Source organism: Nansenia antarctica (assembly GCF_963989245.1).
Source record: "Nansenia antarctica genome assembly, chromosome: 9".
Classification (NCBI taxonomy): Eukaryota; Metazoa; Chordata; class Actinopteri; order Argentiniformes; family Microstomatidae; genus Nansenia; species Nansenia antarctica.
In genome coordinates this window covers 39,103,282-39,127,918 of record NC_137679.1, presented here as the reverse complement: position 1 = coordinate 39,127,918, position 24,637 = coordinate 39,103,282, and the positions used below count along the sequence as shown (strand labels likewise).

At 48.2% G+C, this 24,637-nt stretch overlaps 1 protein-coding gene across 1 annotated transcript in view; it reads left to right on the top strand.

Annotated features, from left to right (window-relative positions):
* ppfia1 (PTPRF interacting protein alpha 1) overlaps nucleotides 1-24,326 on the top strand; it is an 87,918-nt gene extending 63,592 nt beyond the window's left edge. The window contains exons 16-28 of the mRNA XM_080539219.1: nucleotides 5,175-5,299; nucleotides 5,614-5,786; nucleotides 5,906-6,005; nucleotides 7,364-7,375; nucleotides 8,343-8,424; nucleotides 8,887-9,087; nucleotides 20,068-20,243; nucleotides 20,458-20,567; nucleotides 20,976-21,151; nucleotides 21,540-21,608; nucleotides 21,987-22,158; nucleotides 22,984-23,054; nucleotides 24,229-24,326. Of these exons, the coding sequence (XP_080395345.1) occupies nucleotides 5,175-5,299; nucleotides 5,614-5,786; nucleotides 5,906-6,005; nucleotides 7,364-7,375; nucleotides 8,343-8,424; nucleotides 8,887-9,087; nucleotides 20,068-20,243; nucleotides 20,458-20,567; nucleotides 20,976-21,151; nucleotides 21,540-21,608; nucleotides 21,987-22,158; nucleotides 22,984-23,039 (1,452 nt within the window). The 3' untranslated portion in view covers nucleotides 23,040-23,054; nucleotides 24,229-24,326. The remainder of the gene's footprint in view (nucleotides 1-5,174; nucleotides 5,300-5,613; nucleotides 5,787-5,905; nucleotides 6,006-7,363; nucleotides 7,376-8,342; nucleotides 8,425-8,886; nucleotides 9,088-20,067; nucleotides 20,244-20,457; nucleotides 20,568-20,975; nucleotides 21,152-21,539; nucleotides 21,609-21,986; nucleotides 22,159-22,983; nucleotides 23,055-24,228) is intronic.
* The last annotated feature ends 311 nt before the right edge of the window (nucleotides 24,327-24,637 follow it).

Genomic DNA, 24,637 nt, shown 5'->3' with positions numbered 1-24,637 from the left:
AATGTTTCAGACCTGTTCTGTGTTTTTAACCAACTGTTTTAGTTCCCTGTACCGTAGGTTTGTGTAGTACAACTCACACAGTGTGTGTGTGTGTGTGTGTGTGTGTGTGTCTCTGTCGGTCTGTCTGTGTGTGTCGGTCTGTCTGTCTCTATGTGTGTGTGTGTGTCGGTCGGTCGGTCGGTCGGTCGGTCGGTCTGTGTGTATGTGTGTGTTACCGCCCCCCCAGCACTACTGCTATGACCCCTACATGATCCAGAGCTCCATGTCCCACCAGACAGTAGCCTACCTGCCCTTCCCTCCTCCCGCCAGCTTCCTCCCCCCCCCCGCCAACTTTGTCTCCCCCCCAGCCTACAGCTATAGCTATGCTCCACACCAATACTTCCAGGTACCCCTCCCCTCCCCTCCTCTCCTCCTCAGGGTGGGTGCAGCCAGTTTGGGGTCACACTCACACACACACACCAGCCTCTGTCTGCTGAACCTCCAGCAGTCACCCCAGAAATCAACGGTGGTCTTTATAATGGGCTAGGGCTAGGACTAGGGCTAAGGCTAGGGCTAGGGCTAGGGCTAAGGCTAGGGCTAAGGCTAGGGCTAGGGTTAGGGCTAAGGCTAGGGCTAAGGCTAGGGCTAAGGCTAGGGCTAGGGTTAGGGCTAAGGCTAGGGCTAACCCTAACCCTACTCCTGTTGGGTTAGTTTCATCCAACTCTCTGTGCTAGCTCTTAACACCTAACCCCTCCCCCCCCCCGCCCCCAAAGACAGCCGTGCTAATGTTCGACTTTACCCCTGTCGTGGCATTTCACTCTCTTCTCCTCCTCCTCCTTCTCCTCCCCCTTTTTTCTTCCCTTTATAGCTGTAATCTCTTCCTGCCTCCCTCGTTTTGTCAGATGAAAGAAGTAAACAAACGATTACCTCTTTTTTTGTGTTTTGAAATAACAGTATGTGCTCCCATGAAACTATGTGCCTCTCTCTCTGCCGGTTCCCATGGCGATGCCAGGGCTGAGGCAGCCGTTTCCCATGGTGATGCCAGGACTGAAGCACGCCTGCCCTTCAGGCCTGTTCCCGTTGGTAGTCTTAGCTCCAAACACACACACCAACTTAATCTCCTAAATGCTAAATTCCATTCCAAGAACACATCCGCCCATTAGCCCCCTTAGCAAAAATGCTGTTGATTCACACAGGTGTGTGTGTGTGTGTGTGTGTGTGTGTGTGACCCCAGAGCTGCATTCCTGTGCTGCCCCCCCCCCCCCTCCCCTCTTCCTGGGGTGTGTTATTGCAGTGGATTTCACCCTCTACTCCCCATCCTGACCTTCGACCTTTAGAGTGTGACTCCCCCACTCCCTCCATGGCCCTGGTCAGACACTAGGGGATGGAGGGATGGAGGGGGGGGGGGGTGTGTGGGGGAACTGTGTGTCTCTAACATGGCTGTCTCGCTTTGTTTTTATTCTCAACAGCATGTGGGAACTCTGCTTGCTGCTTTACTTAGTGTGTGTGTGTGTGTGTGTGTGTGTGTGTGTGTGTGTGTCTGGGTTTCCGTTAACCGGCAATTGCCGGTCTTTGTCCGGTAAAATTTGGTGAAGTCCGACAAATTGAAAAGTCGTCGGACATATTGTCCGGTGAAAATAATTCCCTTTGAATACAATTCGCTAAAGCTGGCTGGGTGCGTTCGTAAACACGCTCTGGAAATCCGATCAGCACTCGCGGAACGCCTCTCGTCCAATCGAACGACTCGGTCGCTCTGTGACATCGAAGCCAGCGTGCGCTCCGGCGCTCTCAGAGCGTGTTTACGAACGCACCCCTAGAAGTTTCCAGCCAGCTAGCTGAAGCTGCTACACACACCAGAGCCATGGCGACCGAACGGCAAGTTAAACAACATACTATAAAAGTGACATTGTTTTACTCATTACTCATACGTTTGTTGTCATTCGGCGGTGCTAATAGTCGCTTTCTTTTTAAATTTATTTAATTTATTTTATTTTAGCAGTTTCCCCGAAAGTTAAGTGTTTGTTTTTATATCACTATTTGCACTTCTGGTTAGATGCTAAACTGCATTTTGTTGTCTGGTACTTGTACTCTGCAATGACAATAAAGTTGAATCTCACCTAATCTAATCTAATCTAATCTAAAATAATCTAAAATAATCCCATCACTATTACTCCCTATTTTCATCAGTGTTTCAATCCTTGAATCTGTGATGGAAATCAAGCAAAGCCACTTCAAGTCTCCCCACCACTGACAGCGCTGGGTGTGCCTTTCCTTACACTCTCGGTTATTCCCTGTGGATTTAAAAAAACGGTGTTTTGGTTTCTATAATGTGGTCTATTCTCAGTGTTGACGAGCAACTCAGGGGGCTTTGAGATGGCTAACAGCTAATTAAAGGAGTAATTCCACTCAAAAGGGTAGAAGTAAGCTGACTGTCTGTCTGTCTGTCTGTCTGTCTATCTGTCTGTCTGTCTGTCTGTCTGTCTGCCTGTCTGTCTGTCTGTCTGTCTGTCTGTCTGTCTGTCTGTCTGTCTCTCTGTCAGTGTGCTGGACTACCTATGACTTCCATGGTACCTGGGAACGCGTTGTCGGAGAGAAACGCCCTCTGTACAAAGGACCTACTGACCAAAATCCCTGTTCCCCGTAGCCTACATGCTTGCACTGTTACTGTTCAATAAAATGTTATACATCTAGACATTGTGGTATTTCTTTATATACGTATCCCAGACTGCCTATCAATTGTTTCTCAATAAACAGTTATGTTCTTCCCATTGTCATACTCCCGAGCTAAACGAAATGCCTTCCCAACCAGCGAGACTTATAGAAATGACGTTGTTTTATTGATTTAAAAAAAAAAAAGGGTAAAACTGTAAAGAGAAAATAGAAAACTCACATTAATCCCAAACAATTTAACAAACTTCAGTTAACGTAATGTGGAGTCCGTTCATTGATCGATGCTGTCTGTTCAGTTCCCAGTGAGGCGCCCGTTCAGCGCTGGACCCGTTCAGCGCTGGATTTGACGCATGGCATAGCGCGCATGCGTCAAATCATGTTATATTATTATATATTATATAGCTCGCATCTAATCGTATCGGATGAGAAATAGACATTAAATGGCATATATAGGCCGCTACACAACAGTAATCACCGCGACAAACATTAGATTTGGAGGAAAAAAATATATGATTTTGGAAAAAAAAACAATTATTATATTTTAATATGATGACCGGAATATATCACGTTTGTCCGGTAAATCGAATTCTTCCCGGACACGATGTCCGACGGCAAATTTTTCTAACGGAAACCCTGGTGTGTGTATGTGTGTATGTGTGTGTGTGTGTGTGTGTGTGTGTGTGTGTGTCTCTCTGCTTTCTTGTTTTTGTGTTCTGCCGTGTGTGTCTGCTTGCTTGTTTTTGTGTGTGTTCTGCTGTGTGTGTGTATGTGTGTGTGTGTGTATATGTGTGTGTGTGTATGTGACTAATGTCCTCTCTTCTCTCCTCCTCTGCTGCCATGCTTCAGCCTAGTGACCTGCGCAAACACCGCAGGAAGGTAATCTGATCTAATCTAGAGACCACGCTCCTCTGCTATCTCTGCTGGACCCCCGTTCATCCCCCAACACCATGACCCCCCCATGACCCCCAGCATCTAACCCCCACATCCCTAAACTCTTGACCCCTCACCTCAAAAACTCTCCCCTACCAAACCCTGACCCTTACCCACCAAACCCATCCCCCAACCATCCCCCCTCCCCCCCAAACATACCCCTACCACACCCCCTACCATCCCCCCTCCCCCCAAACATACCCCTACCACACCCCCTACCATCCCCCCCAAAACATACCCCTACCATCCCCCCTCTCACCACCCCTAAACCTAGGCCATAGTCCTGTTCTGTCTGGGTGGTTTGTTGTCATTAGATAATTCTAGAACCCTGACAACCCTGTGTGTTCTAGAACCTTAGCCCCTGTGTGTTCTACAACCCTAACCCTGTGTGTTCCAGAACCCTGCCCCTCCATGTCTCCCTGCCCCCAGGGTTCCCTCTGTGTGTGTCTCTCCAGGGTTCTGTGGCAGTGTTCTATACTGTCGTTGACTTCCTTCCATGTTTCCATGTCTCCAGTGCCAGGATACAATCCTGCCAACAGCTCTGCTCTCCCTGAGGGGAGACAAGCTGCATGTCCTTGTCTCAGAGCTGCTGCTCTTTTAAATGACAATAAAGATGGATGTTATAATCTTAATACGAGGCACTTTAACAAGTCACTCGCTGTGTCTTGAGGCTACACACGCCCATGATCTGCCACGGGATCTGGTTTTATACACCTCCCTCCTCCATTGTTTTGTATAGAACGTTTTTTTTAAATTGACTTTTCCTTTTTTCTTTTTTTAAACAGGATTCAAATAAAAAAAACTGTTAAAAAATAATAATAAAAATAAAACAAAAATAACAGTAAAATTGTACAAACCAGAACTTCCAGCACAGTACAGCTTAACGTTAATCCTGACATCCATAGATGTCTATGAAGAAATGGGATGTATCTGTTGACTTCCACCCCAGAGTGGCTCTTTGCGGTTGTGTTGGGAGTCAGCCTGCTTTCTATAGAAACTTCCGGATCAAGAAGGCTTTTAACACTCTTTCTATACAAACTTCCAGATCAAGAAGGCTTTTAACACTCTTTCTATACAAACTTCCAGATCAAGAAGGCTTTTAACACTCTGTCTATAGAAACTACCAGATCAAGAAGGCTTTTAACACTCTGTCTATAGAAACTACCAGATCAGCAAGGCTTTTTAGCCTCTTTCTGACCTTTTCCCTGCGCTGGACCACGGTAGGAGAGCTAGATAGAGACGTTATTGATCCCTGAGGGGAGATGAAGGCGTTAAGCAGCGTTAAGGTCTGAGTGAGCCTGGCTGGTTCTGTTTTCTATGGGGTTTTTCCGTTACTTTCCTCTACAATGTCTGTCACCAACTAGAAGAACAGAAAGGGACACGGCCACTTTCAGAGCACTCTCTTTTCACCGTCCTCTCCCTCTCCCCTCCCCTCCTCCCCTCCCCCTCTCCTCCTCTCCTCTCCTCTCCCCTCCCCTCCCCTCCTCTCCCCTACCCTCCCCTCTCCCCCCCCCCCTCCCCCTCCGTACAAAAGCATCCAAAGACACAGTGTTCTGTACTAACCTCCCCTCCTCCTTCTCCCCCCCCCCCTCCAGTCTGCGCAGGATGACAAGGCCACCATCCGGTGTGAGACGTCGCCCCCCACCACGCCGCGCTCCATGCGCCTCCACAAGGGGGCGGGCTACACCGCCAGCCACGAGGACATCCGCGACATGCGTGGGTAAGGCCACACCCCCCCCCACACACACACACACACAACCTCTGACCCCTAACGTGTCACTTGTTCTGTCTTTTCTACTCCGCATCGAAATGGAGCTTGTCCCCAAACTAGTGTCTCCTTATAACTTCTCTCTTATTATTTTCTGTTTTCTCTCCCTCTCTCTCTCCCTCTCCCGCCCTCTCTCTCTCCCTCCCCCTCTCGATCCCTCTCCCTCCCTCCCTCTCTAACTCTCTCCCTCCCCCCTCTCTCCCTCCTTCTCTCCCTCCCTCCCTCACTTTCCCTCCCCCCCCCTCTCCCCCCTCCCACTCCCTCAGTATCGCCGCCCTGCAGGACGGTCAGGGCAGTAACCCCAGCAGCAGTAACAGCAGCCAGGACTCCCTCAACAAGGCGGCCAAGAAGAAGAGTATCAAGTCCTCCATCGGGCGTCTGTTTGGAAAGAAGGAGAAGGGCCGGCCGGGGATCCCAGGGAAGGAGTCCCCCAGCCAAGGTCAGTCTCTCCCCGTCCTCCCCCTCCCCCAAACTGCTTGGCGCGTTTGTCGTCCCTGTCAGTGAGTGTGTTTTTCTGACTGACTTCTCCCTCCTCTCCCCCCCCCCCTTCCCTGTCAGCCGGGACCCCCGAGGCAGAGGGCTCCCCCAAGGACGGCCTGGGGGGGGGCATGGGCACCCTGGGAGGCCCCGCAGAGAAGAACAGGAAGCTGCAGATGAAGTAGGTGTCTCCACTTCCTTCCTGTTGTCGTAGACAGTGTCAAAGGTCAAGGTTCTATTTGTCATGACATCATAGACAAGTTATACAACGACATCACAGCCCTCCACCCAGAACCAGGAAGAGAGTACCACTGATCCAGACCCGTTAGAGAGCTCATCTGACAGTATATTATAATAATAATATATATGCCATTTAGCTGATGCTTTTATCCAAAGCGACTTACCTTGCAGTGAGTCCATACTGTACATGTTTCAGTATATACGGTCCCAGCTGGAATCGAACCCACAACCAAACCGACCCAGAGAGGACCACAGTAGATGTGGTGTCGCTGCCTGAGTGTGTGTCCCAGGTGCAGGCTGTTTGAGGCTGTTTGAATGCTGTTTTTACCAGGCGTAGATCTGCCCGACCCAGAGCTGCCTCCATATATAACACACGCCATTTAGCTGACGCTTCCATCCAGAGCTTCCATTGCAGTGTGTGCATACATGTGTCAGTATATATGGTCCCAGCGGGAATCGAACCCACAACCATAGATCTGGCTGTTCTAGATGTGCTCACAGCACCGCTGTGCCCTCCTGTGTCACCCCCCCCCCCTGCCAGCCTCACACTCACAGCAGCCTAATCCCCATCACATACCCCCCCCCCCCCTTCAGCTCCACGTCATCACGCTGACATTCAGATCCACCCCCCCCCTAGCCTCTAACCCTCCTGCACTGTACAGGGTTGAGAGTTAGGGGAGGCTGGCGGAGGTAGAAATCGGAGGACAGGCTTGATGTAATGCATGGTGCGGAATGATATGAAACGTGCATGTGCATTACAAGGAGCCCATCCTCCGATTTCTACCTCTGCCGGCCTCCTCTGGTTGGGGCTTAGGGGTTAGGGGTGGACGGACATTCAGCCTCCCTCCCATGGTGTTGATCACTGAAACGACCATTTCACACCCTGTCATTTTGATGGTCTAATTTCCACCCCACCCCCCAATTTCTTTGCAATAATCAATCAATGGATTATTTGATCATAGCTGATAACCAATGCATAGTTCATTAACATAATCATTAGTTATCATTAGTAGAGTTGCCAAATTCCCATACGTTTGGGAAACTTTCCGATAATTTCCAGAGTATCGGTTTTTATACTTTGGAAACTTTGGAAATGATCAGAAACTTATCCCAAAGTTTCCCAAACGTACGTGAATTTTGCAACCGTAATCATTAGTCTGTGCTTTGTTCGTAGACCTCAGTAGCCTAGTTCTGCTTTTTAGTGAATCACTCTTTCATTTGCTTCCGTCCATTCTTTTATTATTTTGCTGATTCTCCCCCTCCCCTGTTTTATGTCATCCCCCTCTCATTCACCTGTAGTCCAAAGACAGGGTAAGTGCCTCCATGTTGCTTCTGCTTTGCCCTCACCGCCCGGCTTCCCCGCCGCCCTCACTAAGCTCTGCTAGGACCCCAGACAGCCGTCCTCTGACATGCCTGGTGTATTCTTCTCACTGCTCTTCCCTCCTTTAAGACCTCAACTAACAGGAATGTGCCTGCCCCTCCTCTGTTTATGATGTTGTAAAGCTCTCTGTTGTTTAAACTGGAATAGGATGAAGTTGTCTCGTAACACTGTTCTGAGGTCAGCTTGCCAGGCCCTCGTTAGTCTGGGAGGTCAGGGTGACCTCGACTGGGCAAGCTGATCTCAGATCTGTGTTTTTACAGGCAGCTTTTTTTACGGAGAACTTGTTCACTTTCCTTGCCAGGTTTTAGCTCTGCTTATGTGGATACTTTCACTGCCAACTGGTTGTAGTCGGTGTAAAGAAATAGGTGGTGTAGAGCACCACCTAGTGGCAGACAACTGACATTGATTTCTGTGGTCCTGAAGTTATTCAGTGTGTTGAACAGCTGGTGAAGCTGTGTGTCTCTCTTGCTCTGTCCCCTGGTCCTGACCTGTCTCTGTTTCTGTGCCCTCTGGGGTCCTCAGCTCCCCAACTTTACCTCAGCATGTTAACAAGAACGTGTGTGTGTGTGTCTGTGTGTGTGGTTGAGTGTGTGTGTGGTTTATTCGCTCTACGAGAATGTGTTTGTGATGCTCTCCGTTTTCTAGTGCGCAACTTGGGGTGTGTGTAGGGGTGGAAGAAGGTGTGTGCGTGCGTGACTATCATATGTGTGTGTGTGTGTGTGCCTGTGTGCGTGCCTGTGTGTGTGTGTGTGTGTGTGTGTGTGTGTGTGTGTGTGTGTGTGTGTGTGTGCGTGCCAGTCTGTGTGTGTGTGTGTGTGTGAGTGCCTGTGTGTGTGCGTGCCTGTGTGTGTGCGTGCCTGTGTGTGTATGTGTGTCTGACCCTGTGTTGTGTTGTAGACATGAGCTGCTGGAAGAGGCCCGCCGGCAGGGTCTGCCCTTCGCCCAGTGGGACGGCCCCACGGTGGTGGTCTGGCTGGAGGTGAGGCACACACACACACACACACACACACACACACACACATACAGGCACAGAGACACACTCACACTCACACTCACACTCTTCAAATCAAAGTAGAGGAGTTTGCATGATCATTGATATGATGTTACTGAATGATGTCCAACAATGATGTCTCTCTGTCCTGCCCCTCTTTCTCATGCCCTCTCTCACCCTCTCCGGTCCTCCCTATCCTCCCATATCTCCCTCCTCCCATCTCTACCTCTCCCTCCTCTCCTCTCCACCCCATCTCTCTCCTTCTCTCCCTCCCTTATCCCCATCTCTCCTCTCCTCCCCCATCTCTCTCTCCCTCCTCCCCCCATACCCCCTCCTCCCCTCCCCTCATCTCTCTCCTCCTCTCCCTCCTGCCCCCATCCCCATCTCCTCTCCCTCCCTCTCCTCTCTCTCCTCCCCTCATCCCCCTCTCCTCCTCCTCCCCCCCCCTAGCTGTGGGTGGGCATGCCCGCCTGGTATGTGGCAGCGTGCCGTGCCAACGTGAAGAGCGGCGCCATCATGTCGGCGCTGTCGGACACGGAGATCCAGAGGGAGATCGGCATCTCCAACCCCCTCCACCGCCTCAAGCTGCGCCTGGCCATCCAGGAGATCATGTCCCTCACCAGCCCCTCCGCACCCCCCACCTCCAGAACGGTAGGAGGGGACGCACACACACACACACAGACACACACACACACACACACACACACACACACACATATATACATACACACACCCCCCACCTCCAGAACGGTAGGAGGGGACACACACACAGAGAGACACACACACATATACATACATACACACACACACACACACACGCACACACACACACACAGAGACACACACATATACATACATACACACACACACACTCTCACACACACATAGGGCTTTCGCACCGGCAGTTCCGAACGCCGGTTCGCGTTTGCGTTCGGAAACCTCCGAACGTTGGCACTGTCTGGCGAACGATACACTGGTATGAACGCGGGCTCGTTCGCCAGACAGCGCCAACGTTCGGAGGTTTCCGAACGCGAACGTTCGGAACTGCCGGTGTGAAAGCCCTAACAGAGAGACACTCTCACACACACAGAGACACACTGTCACACACACAGTCTCACTCACACACACACGCACACACATACACACACACATACACATACATATACTATAATATTATATATTATACACACACACCCACACCACCTCTCTCTTTCTCTCACACACACACGCATTTCATGACAGATGGTAGTCATGGAAATGATGGACAAGCTCTCCCAGTTCCAAAGCAGATTGACATTCCAAGACCTCTGATTGGCCAGCAGCAATCGCCTTCTGTCTAACCCCTCCTCCCTATCTGATTGGAGCATGCCGCTGTCACTCTAACAAATCAAATAACGAATGACTGTAACAAACATGCACAGCCAATCACAATGCACGGTGCACTCACCACTCACCAATAGGAGAAGGGCTTGATGGTCACATGGTTGTGGTGCTGCAGATTGTTGCTCTCCTGCTCTTTTGAATTAAATCCTTTTTGCCTCATAATAACCATGGACCTGCCTTGTGCTTTCTGGTCTTCCTCCGCTTTTCCATCATTCCCTCCCTCCCTCAATCAATCCCTTTATCAACCCCTCCCTCCCTTCATCAACCCCTCCCTCCCTCAATTCCTCCCTCCCTTCATCAACCCCTCCCTCCCTCAATCCCTCCCTCCATCATCAATTCCTCCCTCCCTCCATCAATCCCTCCCTCCATCATCAATCCCTCCCTCCATCATCAATCCCTCCCTCCATCATCAATCCCTCCCTCCATCATCAATACCTCCCTCCATCATCAATACCTCCCTCATCATCAATCCCTCCATCATCAATACCTCCCTCCATCATCAACCCCTCCCTCCATCAATACCTCCCTCCATCATCAACCCCTCCCTCCATCATCAATCCCTCCATCATCAATACCTCCCTCCATCATCAATCCCTCCCTCCATCAATCCCTCCCTCCATCATCAATCCCTCCATCATCAATCCCTCCCTCCATCAATCCCTCCATCAATACCTCCCTCCATCATCAATACCTCCCTCCATCAATCCATCTCTCCATCATCAATACCTCCCTCCATCAATCCCTCCATCCATCATCAATACCTCCCTCCATCATCAATACCTCCCTCCATCAATCCATCCCTCCATCATCAATACCTCCCTCCATCAATCCATCCCTCCATCATCAATACCTCCCTCCATCAATCCCTCCCTCCATTATCAATACCTCCCTCCATCAATACCTCCCTCCATCATCAATCGCTCCCTCCTTCATCAATACTTCCATCATCAATCCCTCCCTCCCTTCATCAATCCCTCCTTCCCTCCATCAATCCCTCCCTCCATCATCAAACCCTCCCCCCTTCATCAATCCCTCCCCCCTTCATCAATTACTCACTCCCTTCATCAATCCCTCCCTCCATCATCAATCCCTCCCCCCTTCATCAATCCCTCCCCCTTCATCAATCCCTTGCTCCCTTCATCAATCCCTCCCTCCTCCCTTTTTTTGTTATCCCTCCCCCTCTCCTCTCTTCTCTCCTCTTCTCTCCCCCACTCCTCTCTTCTCTCCCCCTCTCTCCTCTCTTCTCTCCTCCTCTCTCCCCTCCTCCTCTCTCACACTCTGGTGTCTCTTGTGATTCGTTGTTGGGTGTCACATGATCAGTCCACGGGGAACGTGTGGGTCACCCACGAGGAGATGGAGACTCTGGCGGCCACGCCCCCCACGGTTAGTCTGATTGGCTGGTCACTGGAGCCGGCCCCGCCCACTGGCGACAGTTAGTTAGATGTCTGGTAGTTGGGTGTCTAGTTGTCGTGTTGTGTCACTCCCCGCTGTGTGTGTGTGTGTGTGTGTGTGTGTGTGTGTGTGTGTGTGTGTGTGTGTGTGTGTGTTGAGCTAATGTGGTTTTGTGTTTGAGTGTGTGTCTTTGTCACGCTCTGTCTCTGAATGCTTTTGGTCTTGGTGTGTGTCTGTGTATGTGTTGGTGTCTTGGTGTGTGTGTTGGTAGGTGTTTGTGTGTGTGTGTGTGTGTGTGTGTGTGTGTGTGTGTGTGTGTTGGCGTCTTGGTGTGTGTTGGTGGGTGTAGGTGTGTGTGTGTGTGTGTGTGTGTGTGTGTGTTGGTGTCTTGGTGTGTGTGTGTTGGTAGGTGTTTGTGTTTGTGTTAGTGGGTGGGTGTGTGCGTGTGCGTGTGTTGTGTGTGTGTTGGTGTCTTGGTGTGTGTGTGGGTGGGTGGGTGTGTGTGTGTGTGTGTGTGTGTGTGTGTGTGTGTCCTCATGGGCTGTATGTGGTAGAAGAGCTATGGTAGGTTGACCCATTTGGACCCTGGTTTGTCAGTTTGATTGACAGTTCCATGTAACTTGGAGTCAAGCCCAGGGCTTCAGAAAGGGCGTGATTGGTCATTAAAATAAATCCTAGAACCCACCCTTATCGGGCGACTGTGGCTAACGATCGCAAAGTCGGCAGCTCGCAGCGGTTCGAATCCACGGCTTGGCCACGTGTCCAAGTGTCCCTGAGCAAGGCACTGACTGAACCCCTAATTGCTCCGGGGGTCGCCTTCAATCTGTGACCCGTTGCCTAGATGCCCCCCCTTTAGAGCATAAATACATTTAGTTGTACTCTGTGCTTTGACAAACCTTGAATCCCTTTCCCCTTTAATCGAGCCTGTGTATAACACGATAATAGCAATGCTTTATTACACAGTCCTGTTCAGGCTGTTCTGCCTGCTGGTCCACTACTAACTCAACTCACCACCCAGAACCTGCTGGTCCTCCAGTAGCAGGTCAGGCCTGTTCACACACCTGAGGCCTGGAGGACAAACCTGTAGCCCCTCTGGGCCACCTCTGTGTGTGTGTGTGTGTGTGTGTGTGTGTGTGTGTGTGTGTGAGACCAGGGGTGCATTAACAGTGTGTGTGTGTGTGTGTGTGTGTGTGTGTGTGTGTTGCATGTAGAGCTGTCTGATGAGGGGATGCCTGACCAGAGGTGCATTAACTGTGTGTGTGTGTGTGTTGCATGCAGAGCTGCCTGTCTAACCCCCACGCCTCACTAACCCACACTTCTGTTCTCTCTCACCATGCTAACGCTAACCATGCTAACCCAGGAGGATGAGGAGGGCAGCTGGGCCGAGGTTGGCACACACACACCTCTCTCTGTCTCCGATCACCTGGCACAAACACACACACACACACCTCTCTTTGTCCCTGTCTCCGATCACCTGGCACACACACACACACGCCTCTCTCTCTTTGTCCCTGTCTTCGATCACCTGGCACACACACACACACACACACACCTCTCTCTATCTCACCTGGCACACACACACACACACACACACGCACCTCTCTCTGTCCCTGTCTCCAATCACCTGGCACACACACACACACCTCTCTGTCTCACCTGATCACCTGTCAAATCACTAACCCCTCACGTGTTTATGAGCTGGATCACTGATCCTCAGAAGTCCCTACACAGGAGCGGCTACGCAGCCTCACGTCTCTGTCTCTGGTGTCGATCCTCACACTGTACCGTCTCTGCCTCTGTCTAGTTCAGTCGTATATCACAGATAGCTTTGTGAAGAGACGTGGACTCACAACAACTTAGAGAGAAACATAGACTCACTCCAGAACAACTAAGAGAAACATAGACTCACTCCAGAACAACTAAGAGAAACATAGACTCACTCCAGAACAACTAAGAGAGAAACATAGACTCACTCCAGAACAACTTAGAGAGAAACATAGACTCACTCCAGAACAACTTAGAGAGAAACATAGACTCACTCCAGAACAACTTAGAGAGAAACATAGACTCACTCCAGAACAACTAAGAGAGAAACATAGACTCACTCCAGAACAACTAAGAGAGAAACATAGACTCACTCCAGAACAACTAAGAGAGAAACATAGACTCACTCCAGAACAACTTAGAGAGAAACATAGACTCACTCCAGAACAACTTAGAGAGAAACATAGACTCACTCCAGAACAACTAAGAGAGAAACATAGACTCACTCCAGAACAACTTAGAGAGAAACATAGACTCACTCCAGAACAACTAAGAGAGAAACATAGACTCACTCCAGAACAACTTAGAGAGAAACATAGACTCACTCCAGAACAACTTAGAGAGAAACATAGACTCACTCCAGAACAACTAAGAGAGAAACATAGACTCACTCCAGAACAACTTAGAGAGAAACATAGACTCACTCCAGAACAACTTAGAGAGAAACATAGACTCACTCCAGAACAACTAAGAGAGAAACATAGACTCACTCCAGAACAACTTAGAGAGAAACATAGACTCACTCCAGAACAACTTAGAGAGAAACATAGACTCACTCCAGAACAACTAAGAGAGAAACATAGACTCACTCCAGAACAACTAAGAGAGAAACATAGACTCACTCCAGAACAACTAAGAGAGAAACATAGACTCACTCCAGAACAACTAAGAGAGAAACATAGACTCACTCCAGAACAACTAAGAGAAACATAGACTCACTCCAGAACAACTTAGAGAGAAACATAGACTCACTCCAGAACAACTAAGAGAGAAACATAGACTCACCCCAGAACAACTAAGAGAGAAACATAGACTCACTCCAGAACAACTTAGAGAGAAACATAGACTCACTCCAGAACAACTAAGAGAGAAACATAGACTCACTCCAGAACAACTAAGAGAGAAACATAGACTCACTCCAGAACAACTAAGAGAGAAACATAGACTCACTCCAGAACAACTTAGAGAGAAACATAGACTCACTCCAGAACAACTTAGAGAGAAACATAGACTCACTCCAGAACAACTTAGAGAGAAACATAGACTCACTCCAGAACAACTTAGAGAGAAACATAGACTCACTCCAGAACAACTTAGAGAGAAACATAGACTCACTCCAGAACAACTAAGAGAGAAACATAGACTCACTCCAGAACAACTTAGAGAGAAACATAGACTCACTCCAGAACAACTTAGAGAGAAACATAGACTCACTCCAGAACAACTAAGAGAGAAACATAGACTCACCCCAGAACAACTTAGAGAGAAACATAGACTCACTCCAGAACAACTTAGAGAGAAACATAGACTCACTCCAGAACAACTAAGAGAGAAACATAGACTCACTCCAGAACAACTAAGAGAGAAACATAGACTCACTCCAGAACAACTTAGAGAGAAACATAGACTCACCCCAGAACAACTAAGAGAGAAACATAGACTCACTCCAGAACAACTTAGAGAGAAACATAGACTCACCCCAGAACAACTAAGAGAGAAACATAGACTCACTCCAGAACAACTAAGAGAGAAACATAGACTCACTCCAGAACAACTTAGAGAGAAACATAGACTCACTCCAGAACAACTAAGAGAGAAACATAGACTCACTCCAGAACAACTTAGAGAGAAACATAGACTCACTCCAGAACAACTAAGAGAGAAACATAGACTCACTCCAGAACAACTAAGAGAGAAACATAGACTCACTCCAGAACAACTTAGAGAGAAACATAGACTCACTCCAGAACAACTTAGAGAGAAACATAGACTCACTCCAGAACAACTAAGAGAGAAACATAGACTCACTCCAGAACAACTTAGAGAGAAACATAGACTCACTCCAGAACAACTTAGAGAGAAACATAGACTCACTCCAGAACAACTAAGAGAAACATAGACTCACTCCAGAACAACTTAGAGAGAAACATAGACTCACTCCAGAACAACTTAGAGAGAAACATAGACTCACTCCAGAACAACTTAGAGAGAAACATAGACTCACTCCAGAACAACTAAGAGAGAAACATAGACTCACTCCAGAACAACTAAGAGAGAAACATAGACTCACTCCAGAACAACTAAGAGAGAAACATAGACTCACTCCAGAACAACTAAGAGAGAAACATAGACTCACTCCAGAACAACTTAGAGAGAAACATAGACTCACTCCAGAACAACTTAGAGAGAAACATAGACTCACTCCAGAACAACTTAGAGAGAAACATAGACTCACTCCAGAACAACTTAGAGAGAAACATAGACTCACTCCAGAACAACTTAGAGAGAAACATAGACTCACTCCAGAACAACTAAGAGAGAAACATAGACTCACTCCAGAACAACTTAGAGAGAAACATAGACTCACTCCAGAACAACTAAGAGAGAAACATAGACTCACTCCAGAACAACTTAGAGAGAAACATAGACTCACTCCAGAACAACTAAGAGAGAAACATAGACTCACTCCAGAACAACTTAGAGAGAAACATAGACTCACTCCAGAACAACTTAGAGAGAAACATAGACTCACTCCAGAACAACTTAGAGAGAAACATAGACTCACTCCAGAACAACTAAGAGAGAAACATAGACTCACTCCAGAACAACTTAGAGAGAAACATAGACTCACTCCAGAACAACTTAGAGAGAAACATAGACTCACTCCAGAACAACTTAGAGAGAAACATAGACTCACTCCAGAACAACTGAGAGAGAAACATAGACTCACTCCAGAACAACTTAGAGAGAAACATAGACTCACTCCAGAACAACTAAGAGAGAAACATAGACTCACTCCAGAACAACTTAGAGAGAAACATAGACTCACTCCAGAACAACTTAGAGAGAAACATAGACTCACTCCAGAACAACTTAGAGAGAAACATAGACTCACTCCAGAACAACTTAGAGAGAAACATAGACTCACTCCAGAACAACTAAGAGAGAAACATAGACTCACTCCAGAACAACTAAGAGAGAAACATAGACTCACTCCAGAACAACTAAGAGAGAAACATAGACTCACTCCAGAACAACTAAGAGAGAAACATAGACTCACTCCAGAACAACTAAGAGAGAAACATAGACTCACTCCAGAACAACTAAGAGAGAAACATAGACTCACTCCAGAACAACTAAGAGAGAAACATAGACTCACTCCAGAACAACTAAGAGAGAAACATAGACTCACTCCAGAACAACTTAGAGAGAAACATAGACTCACTCCAGAACAACTTAGAGAAACATAGACTCACTCCAGAACAACTTAGAGAGAAACATAGACTCACTCCAGAACAACTTAGAGAGAAACATAGACTCACTCCAGAACAACTAAGAGAGAAACATAGACTCACTCCAGAACAACTAAGAGAGAAACATAGACTCACTCCAGAACAACTAAGAGAGAAACATAGACTCACTCCAGAACAACTAAGAGAGAAACATAGACTCACTCCAGAACAACTTAGAGAGAAACATAGACTCACTCCAGAACAACTTAGAGAGAAACATAGACTCACTCCAGAACAACTTAGAGAAACATAGACTCACTCCAGAACAACTAAGAGAGAAACATAGACTCACTCCAGAACAACTTAGAGAGAAACATAGACTCACTCTAGAACAACTAAGAGAGAAACATAGACTCACTCCAGAACAACTTAGAGAGAAACATAGACTCACTCCAGAACAACTAAGAGAGAAACATAGACTCACTCCAGAACAACTTAGAGAGAAACATAGACTCACTCCAGAACAACTTAGAGAGAAACATAGACTCACTCCAGAACAACTAAGAGAGAAACATAGACTCACTCCAGAACAACTAAGAGAGAAACATAGACTCACTCCAGAACAACTTAGAGAAACATAGACTCACTCCAGAACAACTTAGAGAGAAACATAGACTCACTCCAGAACAACTAAGAGAGAAACATAGACTCACTCCAGAACAACTAAGAGAGAAACATAGACTCACTCCAGAACAACTTAGAGAGAAACATAGACTCACTCCAGAACAACTAAGAGAGAAACATAGACTCACTCCAGAACAACTTAGAGAGAAACATAGACTCACCCCAGAACAACTTAGAGAGAAACATAGACTCACTCCAGAACAACTTAGAGAGAAACATAGACTCACTCCAGAACAACTAAGAGAGAAACATAGACTCACTCCAGAACAACTTAGAGAGAAACATAGACTCACTCCAGAACAACTTAGAGAGAAACATAGACTCACTCCAGAACAACTTAGAGAGAAACATAGACTCACTCCAGAACAACTAAGAGAGAAACATAGACTCACTCCAGAACAACTTAGAGAGAAACATAGACTCACTCCAGAACAACTTAGAGAGAAACATAGACTCACTCCAGAACAACTTAGAGAGAAACATAGACTCACTCCAGAACAACTTAGAGAGAAACATAGACTCACTCCAGAACAACTTAGAGAGAAACATAGACTCACTCCAGAACAACTTAGAGAGAAACATAGACTCACTCCAGAACAACTTAGAGAGAAACATAGACTCACTCCAGAACAACTTAGAGAGAAACATAGACTCACTCCAGAACAACTTAGAGAGAAACATAGACTCACTCCAGAACAACTTAGAGAGAAACATAGACTCACTCCAGAACAACTAAGAGAGAAACATAGACTCACTCCAGAACAACTTAGAGAGAAACATAGACTCACTCCAGAACAACTTAGAGAGAAACATAGACTCACTCCACAACAACTTAGAGAGAAACATAGACTCACTCCAGAACAACTTAGAGAGAAACATAGACTCACTCCAGAACAACTAAGAGAGAAACATAGACTCACTCCAGAACAACTTAGAGAGAAACATAGACTCACTCCAGAACAACTTAGAGAGAAACATAGACTCACTCCAGAACAACTTAGAGAGAAACATAGACTCACTCCAGAACAACTAAGAGAGAAACATAGACTCACTCCAGAACAACTTAGAGAGAAACAGACTCACTCCAGAACAACTAAGAGAAACATAGACTCACTCCAGAACAACTAAGAGAGAAACATAGACTCACTCCAGAACAACTTAGAGAGAAACATAGACTCACTCCAGAACAACTAAGAGAGAAACATAGACTCACTCCAGAACAACTTAGAGAGAAACATAGACTCACTCCAGAACAACTAAGAGAGAAACATAGACTCACTCCAGAACAACTAAGAGAGAAACATAGACTCACTCCAGAACAACTAAGAGAGAAACATAGACTCACTCCAGAACAACTTAGAGAGAAACATAGACTCACTCCAGAACAACTTAGAGAGAAACATAGACTCACTCCAGAACAACTTAGAGAGAAACATAGACTCACTCCAGAACAACTAAGAGAGAAACATAGACTCACTCCAGAACAACTTAGAGAGAAACATAGACTCACTCCAGAACAACTTAGAGAGAAACATAGACTCACTCCAGAACAACTTAGAGAGAAACATAGACTCACTCCAGAACAACTAAGAGAAACAGGAGCCAGAGTTTGGTATTTTTCTGCTGCGTTTCCTTTCTTCAGCACATTTTCACGGTACATTACATTTACATGTTTGACATTTAGCAGACGCTTTTATCCAAAGTGACTTACAACAAATACATGTGTCTTAAGTAAGTGAATCATCTATCCATCAGTCATCTTAAGAAAAAGTAATCTATGCTAGGACCAGGGGCCATTGGCAGTCACAATGCTAGAAGAAGGAAGAATTACCTTTTTTCTTTTTATTATTATACATTTATTTACAGTGGAGAAACTATACAGGGGGATAGCGGGGATATAGAGGTCTTTAGGAGGGACAGTCAAGAAGATGCTTTATAAGTGCAGTCCAAGACGTAGCCTGAAGAGATGGAGGTCTTCAGTCAACATTTCCTTTCTGCTTTTCCTTTCTCAAGCACATACACAGTAGGCCACACCAGTTTCACATCCTTCGCCGTCATCTTACATGCAAACCTCGCAGTCGTCAGAGAAGTGAGGATGTCCCCGTTTTCAAACAGCCTCCGTGCTGCTAGGATACTGCGGTTGACCTCGGCGATACCCACAGTGATAAGGTTTCACCATCTAACCCCTGCGGTGACTCATGTTTCCTGTCTCAGGAGCTCCTGTATCGACCGTAGCGCCAGCAGAGATTTATTTAAAGCGTTCGGCGGTTTAGACGTTGTTTACGTTTGTTGTTTTGCTGCTTCCTTCCTCTCCCGGCCTATCAGTGGAGAGATCAGTCTCCTCCTCCCATGGTGGCGTACTTTGATCTGTAGTAGAGCGCGGTTGCTTCATGACGTGATGCGCACACACACACACACACACACACACACACACACACACACGAGGCTGTGGCGAGGGTGGTTTCCTTCACTTGTAGCAGCAATCCCCATTTCCTTCAGTCTCTAAACTTTATGTTACGGTACATGTGGGAAAACGGTTTATGTCGGCATTTCCGGGGACATGACAGCATAAAACGTCGACTTGGTACATGCCTAACCCTAACCCTAACCCTAGCACCTAACCCTGACCCTAGTTTTCCCACATGTACTGTATTCCCACATGTACCATAACAAATATATATATACTGTATATCCCTGCTATCCCTGCACACACACACTCTGACCCCCCCCCCCCCCCCCCATCCTGTCCAGATGCTGGCGTACAGCAATTTCCCTCAGTCTCTAAACTTTATATATATATAAATATATATATATATATATATCCCTTCAATCCCCTGGACACACACACACACACACACACACCCTCTCTGACCACGCCCCACCCCTCCCTGTCCAGACGCTGGCGTACGGGGACATGAACCACGAGTGGATCGGTAACGAGTGGCTGCCCAGCCTGGGCCTGCCGCAGTACCGCAGCTACTTCATGGAGTCCCTGGTGGACGCCCGCATGCTGGACCACCTGACCAAGAAGGACCTGCGGGGGCAGCTCAAGATGGTGGACAGCTTCCACAGGTACGCAGAAACCAAATATGCCGCCTACACTTTCTTCTACATGAAGGGGAAGGAAAAAACAGCAAAAAGCGTCAAAACAATTTGATAGTTGTCATAGTTTCTACACGAGTTTGATACCGTTCCTCATTCCATCCCGTCCTCCGATTTCTACCTGGGCCAGCCCCCCCTGGTGCAGAGCAGGGTTGAAGCTTCTCTCTCTCTCTGTGTGTAACAGGAACAGTTTCCAGTGCGGGGTGATGTCGCTGCGGAGGCTCAACTACGACAGGAAGGAGCTGGAGGGCCGGCGTGACGAAGCCCAGCAGGACCTCACGGGCGATAACCAGGGTGAGTAACCAGTTTGGTATCTAGGGTGGTAACTAGGGGGGGTAACTAGGGGGGGTAACTAGGCTGGTAACAAGGGTGGTAACTAGGGAGGAACTAGGATGAGTAACTAGGGGGGTAACCAGGAGGGTAACTAGGGTGAGTAACTAGGGGGGTAACTAGGGGTTAACTAGGGTGGTAACCAGGGTGGTAACTAGGGGGGAAACCAGGGTGAGTAGCCAGGGTGGTAACTAGGGGTTAACTAAGGGGGTAATCAGGTAGTGATAGACAGGTAGTGACAGACAGGTAGTGACTCTGGTAGTGATAGACAGGTAGTGACTCTGCAGTCCTGACAGCAGTGGTCCCTCTCCCCTGGGGTACCTACCCCCCCTCCTCCTCCCCTCCCCTAACTCTGCCCCCCCCCCCCCCCAGACGTGCTGGTGTGGACCAACGAGCGTGTGATGATCTGGATCCAGGCCATGGGGCTGAAGGAGTACAGCGGCAACCTGCAGGAGAGCGGCGTGCACGGAGCCCTGCTGGCGCTGGACGACACCTTCGACCACAACGCCCTGGCCCTGCTGCTGCAGATACCCATGCAGAACACACAGGTACACACACACACACACGCACACACACACAGGTACACACACACACACACACACACACACACACACCCTGGCCCTGCTGCTGCAGATACCCATGCAGAACACACAGGTACACACACACACACACGCACACACACACAGGTACACACACACACACACACACACACACACACACACACACCCTGGCCCTGCTGCTGCAGATACCCATGCAGAACACACAGGTACACACACACACACACACACACACACACACACACACACACACACACACACACACCCTGGCCCTGCTGCTGCAGAACACACAGGTACACACAAATTTTCTCCACATGTTGCTCCACAGCAGGCCTGTCCAGTAATATCCTCTCTTTCCCCCCCCCCCCTCCCCCTACAGGCCAGAGCAGCTCTGGAGAGGGAGTACAACAGCCTGCTGTCCATCGGCCCAGAGAGGAGGATGGACGAGGTAACACACACAGACACTCTACACACACACGCGCGCACACACACACACACACACACACACACACACACACACACACACACACACACACACACACATTACCTAAAGAGATTAAGCACTATTGAGAGACAGAGAACACTTACAGCTTTGCTTACACAGATCTCCTCTTTCCATCCATCCCTCTCTCTCTCTTCCTCCCTCCCTCTCTCTCTCTCTCTCTCTCCATCCCTCCACCCTCCATCCATCCCTCCACCCCCCCCTCTCTCCCTCCCGCCCTCCCTCTCTCACTCCCTCCCTCCCTCTCTCCCTCCCTCCCTCCCTCCCTCCCTCTCTCCCTCCCTCCCTCTCTCCTTCCCTCTCTCCCTCCCTCCCTCTCTTCAGGATGATGATAAGAACTTCCGGCGTGCCCCCTCCTGGAGAAAGAAGTTCCGGCCCAAAGACTCGCGGGGGGGCGTGTCCTCGGGCTCCTCTGACACCCTGCCCGCCAACTTCAGAGTGACCAATAGCAGCGCAGCGTCCCCCTCCACGCTGCCCAAGAGGAGCCCTGTAGACGGTAGGGAGGGAGGGGGGGGGGGGCATGGGGTGTGTGTGTGTGGGTGGGGTGGGTTTGGGGTTATGATGAGAGGTGTGTGTGTGTCTGGAGTTACGATAACAGAAGTGTGTGTGTGTGTGTGTGTGTGTGTGTGTCAGGTTATCATAAGAGAAATGTGTGTGTTTCAGTGTGTGGTGGGGATATGTTAAGACGTGTGTGTGTGTGTGTGTGTGTGTGTGTGTGTGTGTGTGTGTGTGTGTGTGTGTGTGTGTGTGTGACTGCGCATGAGTTTAATACAGTTTTGGAAATCTCTAGATGTCTTGTCATGTGATGATGCAACCTTGTGACTTAAACCTGTGCTGAGCGTTCTCTCAGCTTCAGTGTGTTTGATGGCTGAGCTTGTTGATGTGTGTGTGCTATGCGTAAAAGCTTGCGTGCGTGTGTGTGCAGGGTTCGACATTAACGCTTGCTCGCTTGCCCGGAGCAAGTAAAACATTCGCCGGGTTTGTTTGCGCGAGCCCGATGACGCTGCTGGATCCTGGATCTGTGTATCGTTGTTGCAGGAAGAACAACGGACGGCGCAGGCGCCAGACCAGACTACATGATCGTGGAGTGAAGATATTATTAAAGCCTACGTGATGCGACGGGTGATCGACAGGCGTGTACGCTTTAATAATATCTTCTCTCCGCGATCATGTAGTCTGGTCTGGCGCCTGCGCCGTCCGTGGTGAATTTTTTACTTGCTCCGGGCAAGCGTTAATGTGGAACCCTGGTGTGTGTGTGCGCGCTTTGTGTGTGAGCCCTTGAGTGACTAACGGCATGTCTCTGCATGTTGCCTGGCTGCAGGGAGTCAGTCAGTACAGAGGCTGGACACTGCCACAGTCAGGACTTACTCCTGCTAACACACAACACACACGGTAAGTCTACACACACACACACACACCACATAACATACACACACACACACACACACACACACACACACACACACACACACACCACACACATCATCACCGACACACATAAACATTGTCACTGACACACACACACACACACACACACTGACACAAACACACCACGCATAATCACTGACACACAAACATAATCACTGACACACACACACACACACACCACACATGCATATACTCACTGACACAAACACACCACACATACATACTCACTGACACACACACACACACACACACACACACACAGGGTCAGTGTTATTTAGAGGTCAGTAGGTGTTGAGTCAGCCCAGACAGTGTGTCCTCAGTGTCCTGGTTGTCCAGAGGTGAAACAGGAGACAATGTCTCAGACAGAGAACAGCTTGTCCTGAACACGGGGACAGAGGCAGGGTGCTACTCACACACACACACACTCACACACACACACACACACACACACACACTCACTCACTCACTCACTCACTCACACCTTCAGTATGCAACACATACACTCACACACACACACACACTCACTCACTCACTCACACCTTCAGTATGCAACACATACACTCACACACACACACACTCACCTTCAGTATGCAACACACACACACACACACACACCTTCAGTATGCAACACACACACACACCTTCAGTATGCAACACACACACACACTTTCAGTATGCAACACATACACACACACACACACACTCACTCACCTTCAGTATGCAACACATACACTTAGACACGCACACACACACACCTTCAGTATTTAACACATACACTTAGACACGTACACACACACCTTCAGTATGCAACACATACACTCACTCACACACACACACACACACACACTCTCACACACTCACACCTTACACCAGTATGCAACACACACCTCATGGCAGAGTGACTCCTCCCCCTCCTGCAGTGCACAGAAAGCAGCTTTTTGTATCTCTGAATTCTTGGCTATAATAACGCACGTCTACGCCCTCTCCTTCTCTCTCCTTTCGCTTTTCTATCCTCCCTCTCTCTCTCTCTCTCTCCTTTCGCTTTCCTGTCCTCCCTCTCTGGCTGCTCTCTTGCTTCCATCTCTCCCTCTCTCTTTCTCTCTCTCTCTCTCCTCCCTCTCTCCTTCTCTTTTCTCAGTTTATCCTCATTATTTCTATAGGTGACTATTGGTCAGAGGATGAGGGGGACTCCCCCTCCTCCGTCAGGGCCGACGCTGACCGACGCTGACCGGCGAGGACACTAAAGAGACGTTCTACCACAGAGAACCAACCAACCAACTAGCAATGTTGTTGTCTCCAGACTCAAACCCCCTAGAGGACACATCTTAGATTCATCAATGTTTATTATTATATTTATGTAAGCCGTTGGGACATTTCATTGATTTTAGATTTGTTATCTTGTATCTCTGTTTGCCTCCCTCCCACCCCCTCACCTAAATCACCCCCCCTCCCTCCCTTTTTAAAACTCCCACTGTGCCCTTATTAAGCTTAACTCTCTCAGATGTAACTGAATGTTTCAACTGTCTGGAGTTTGTATATTTATATCG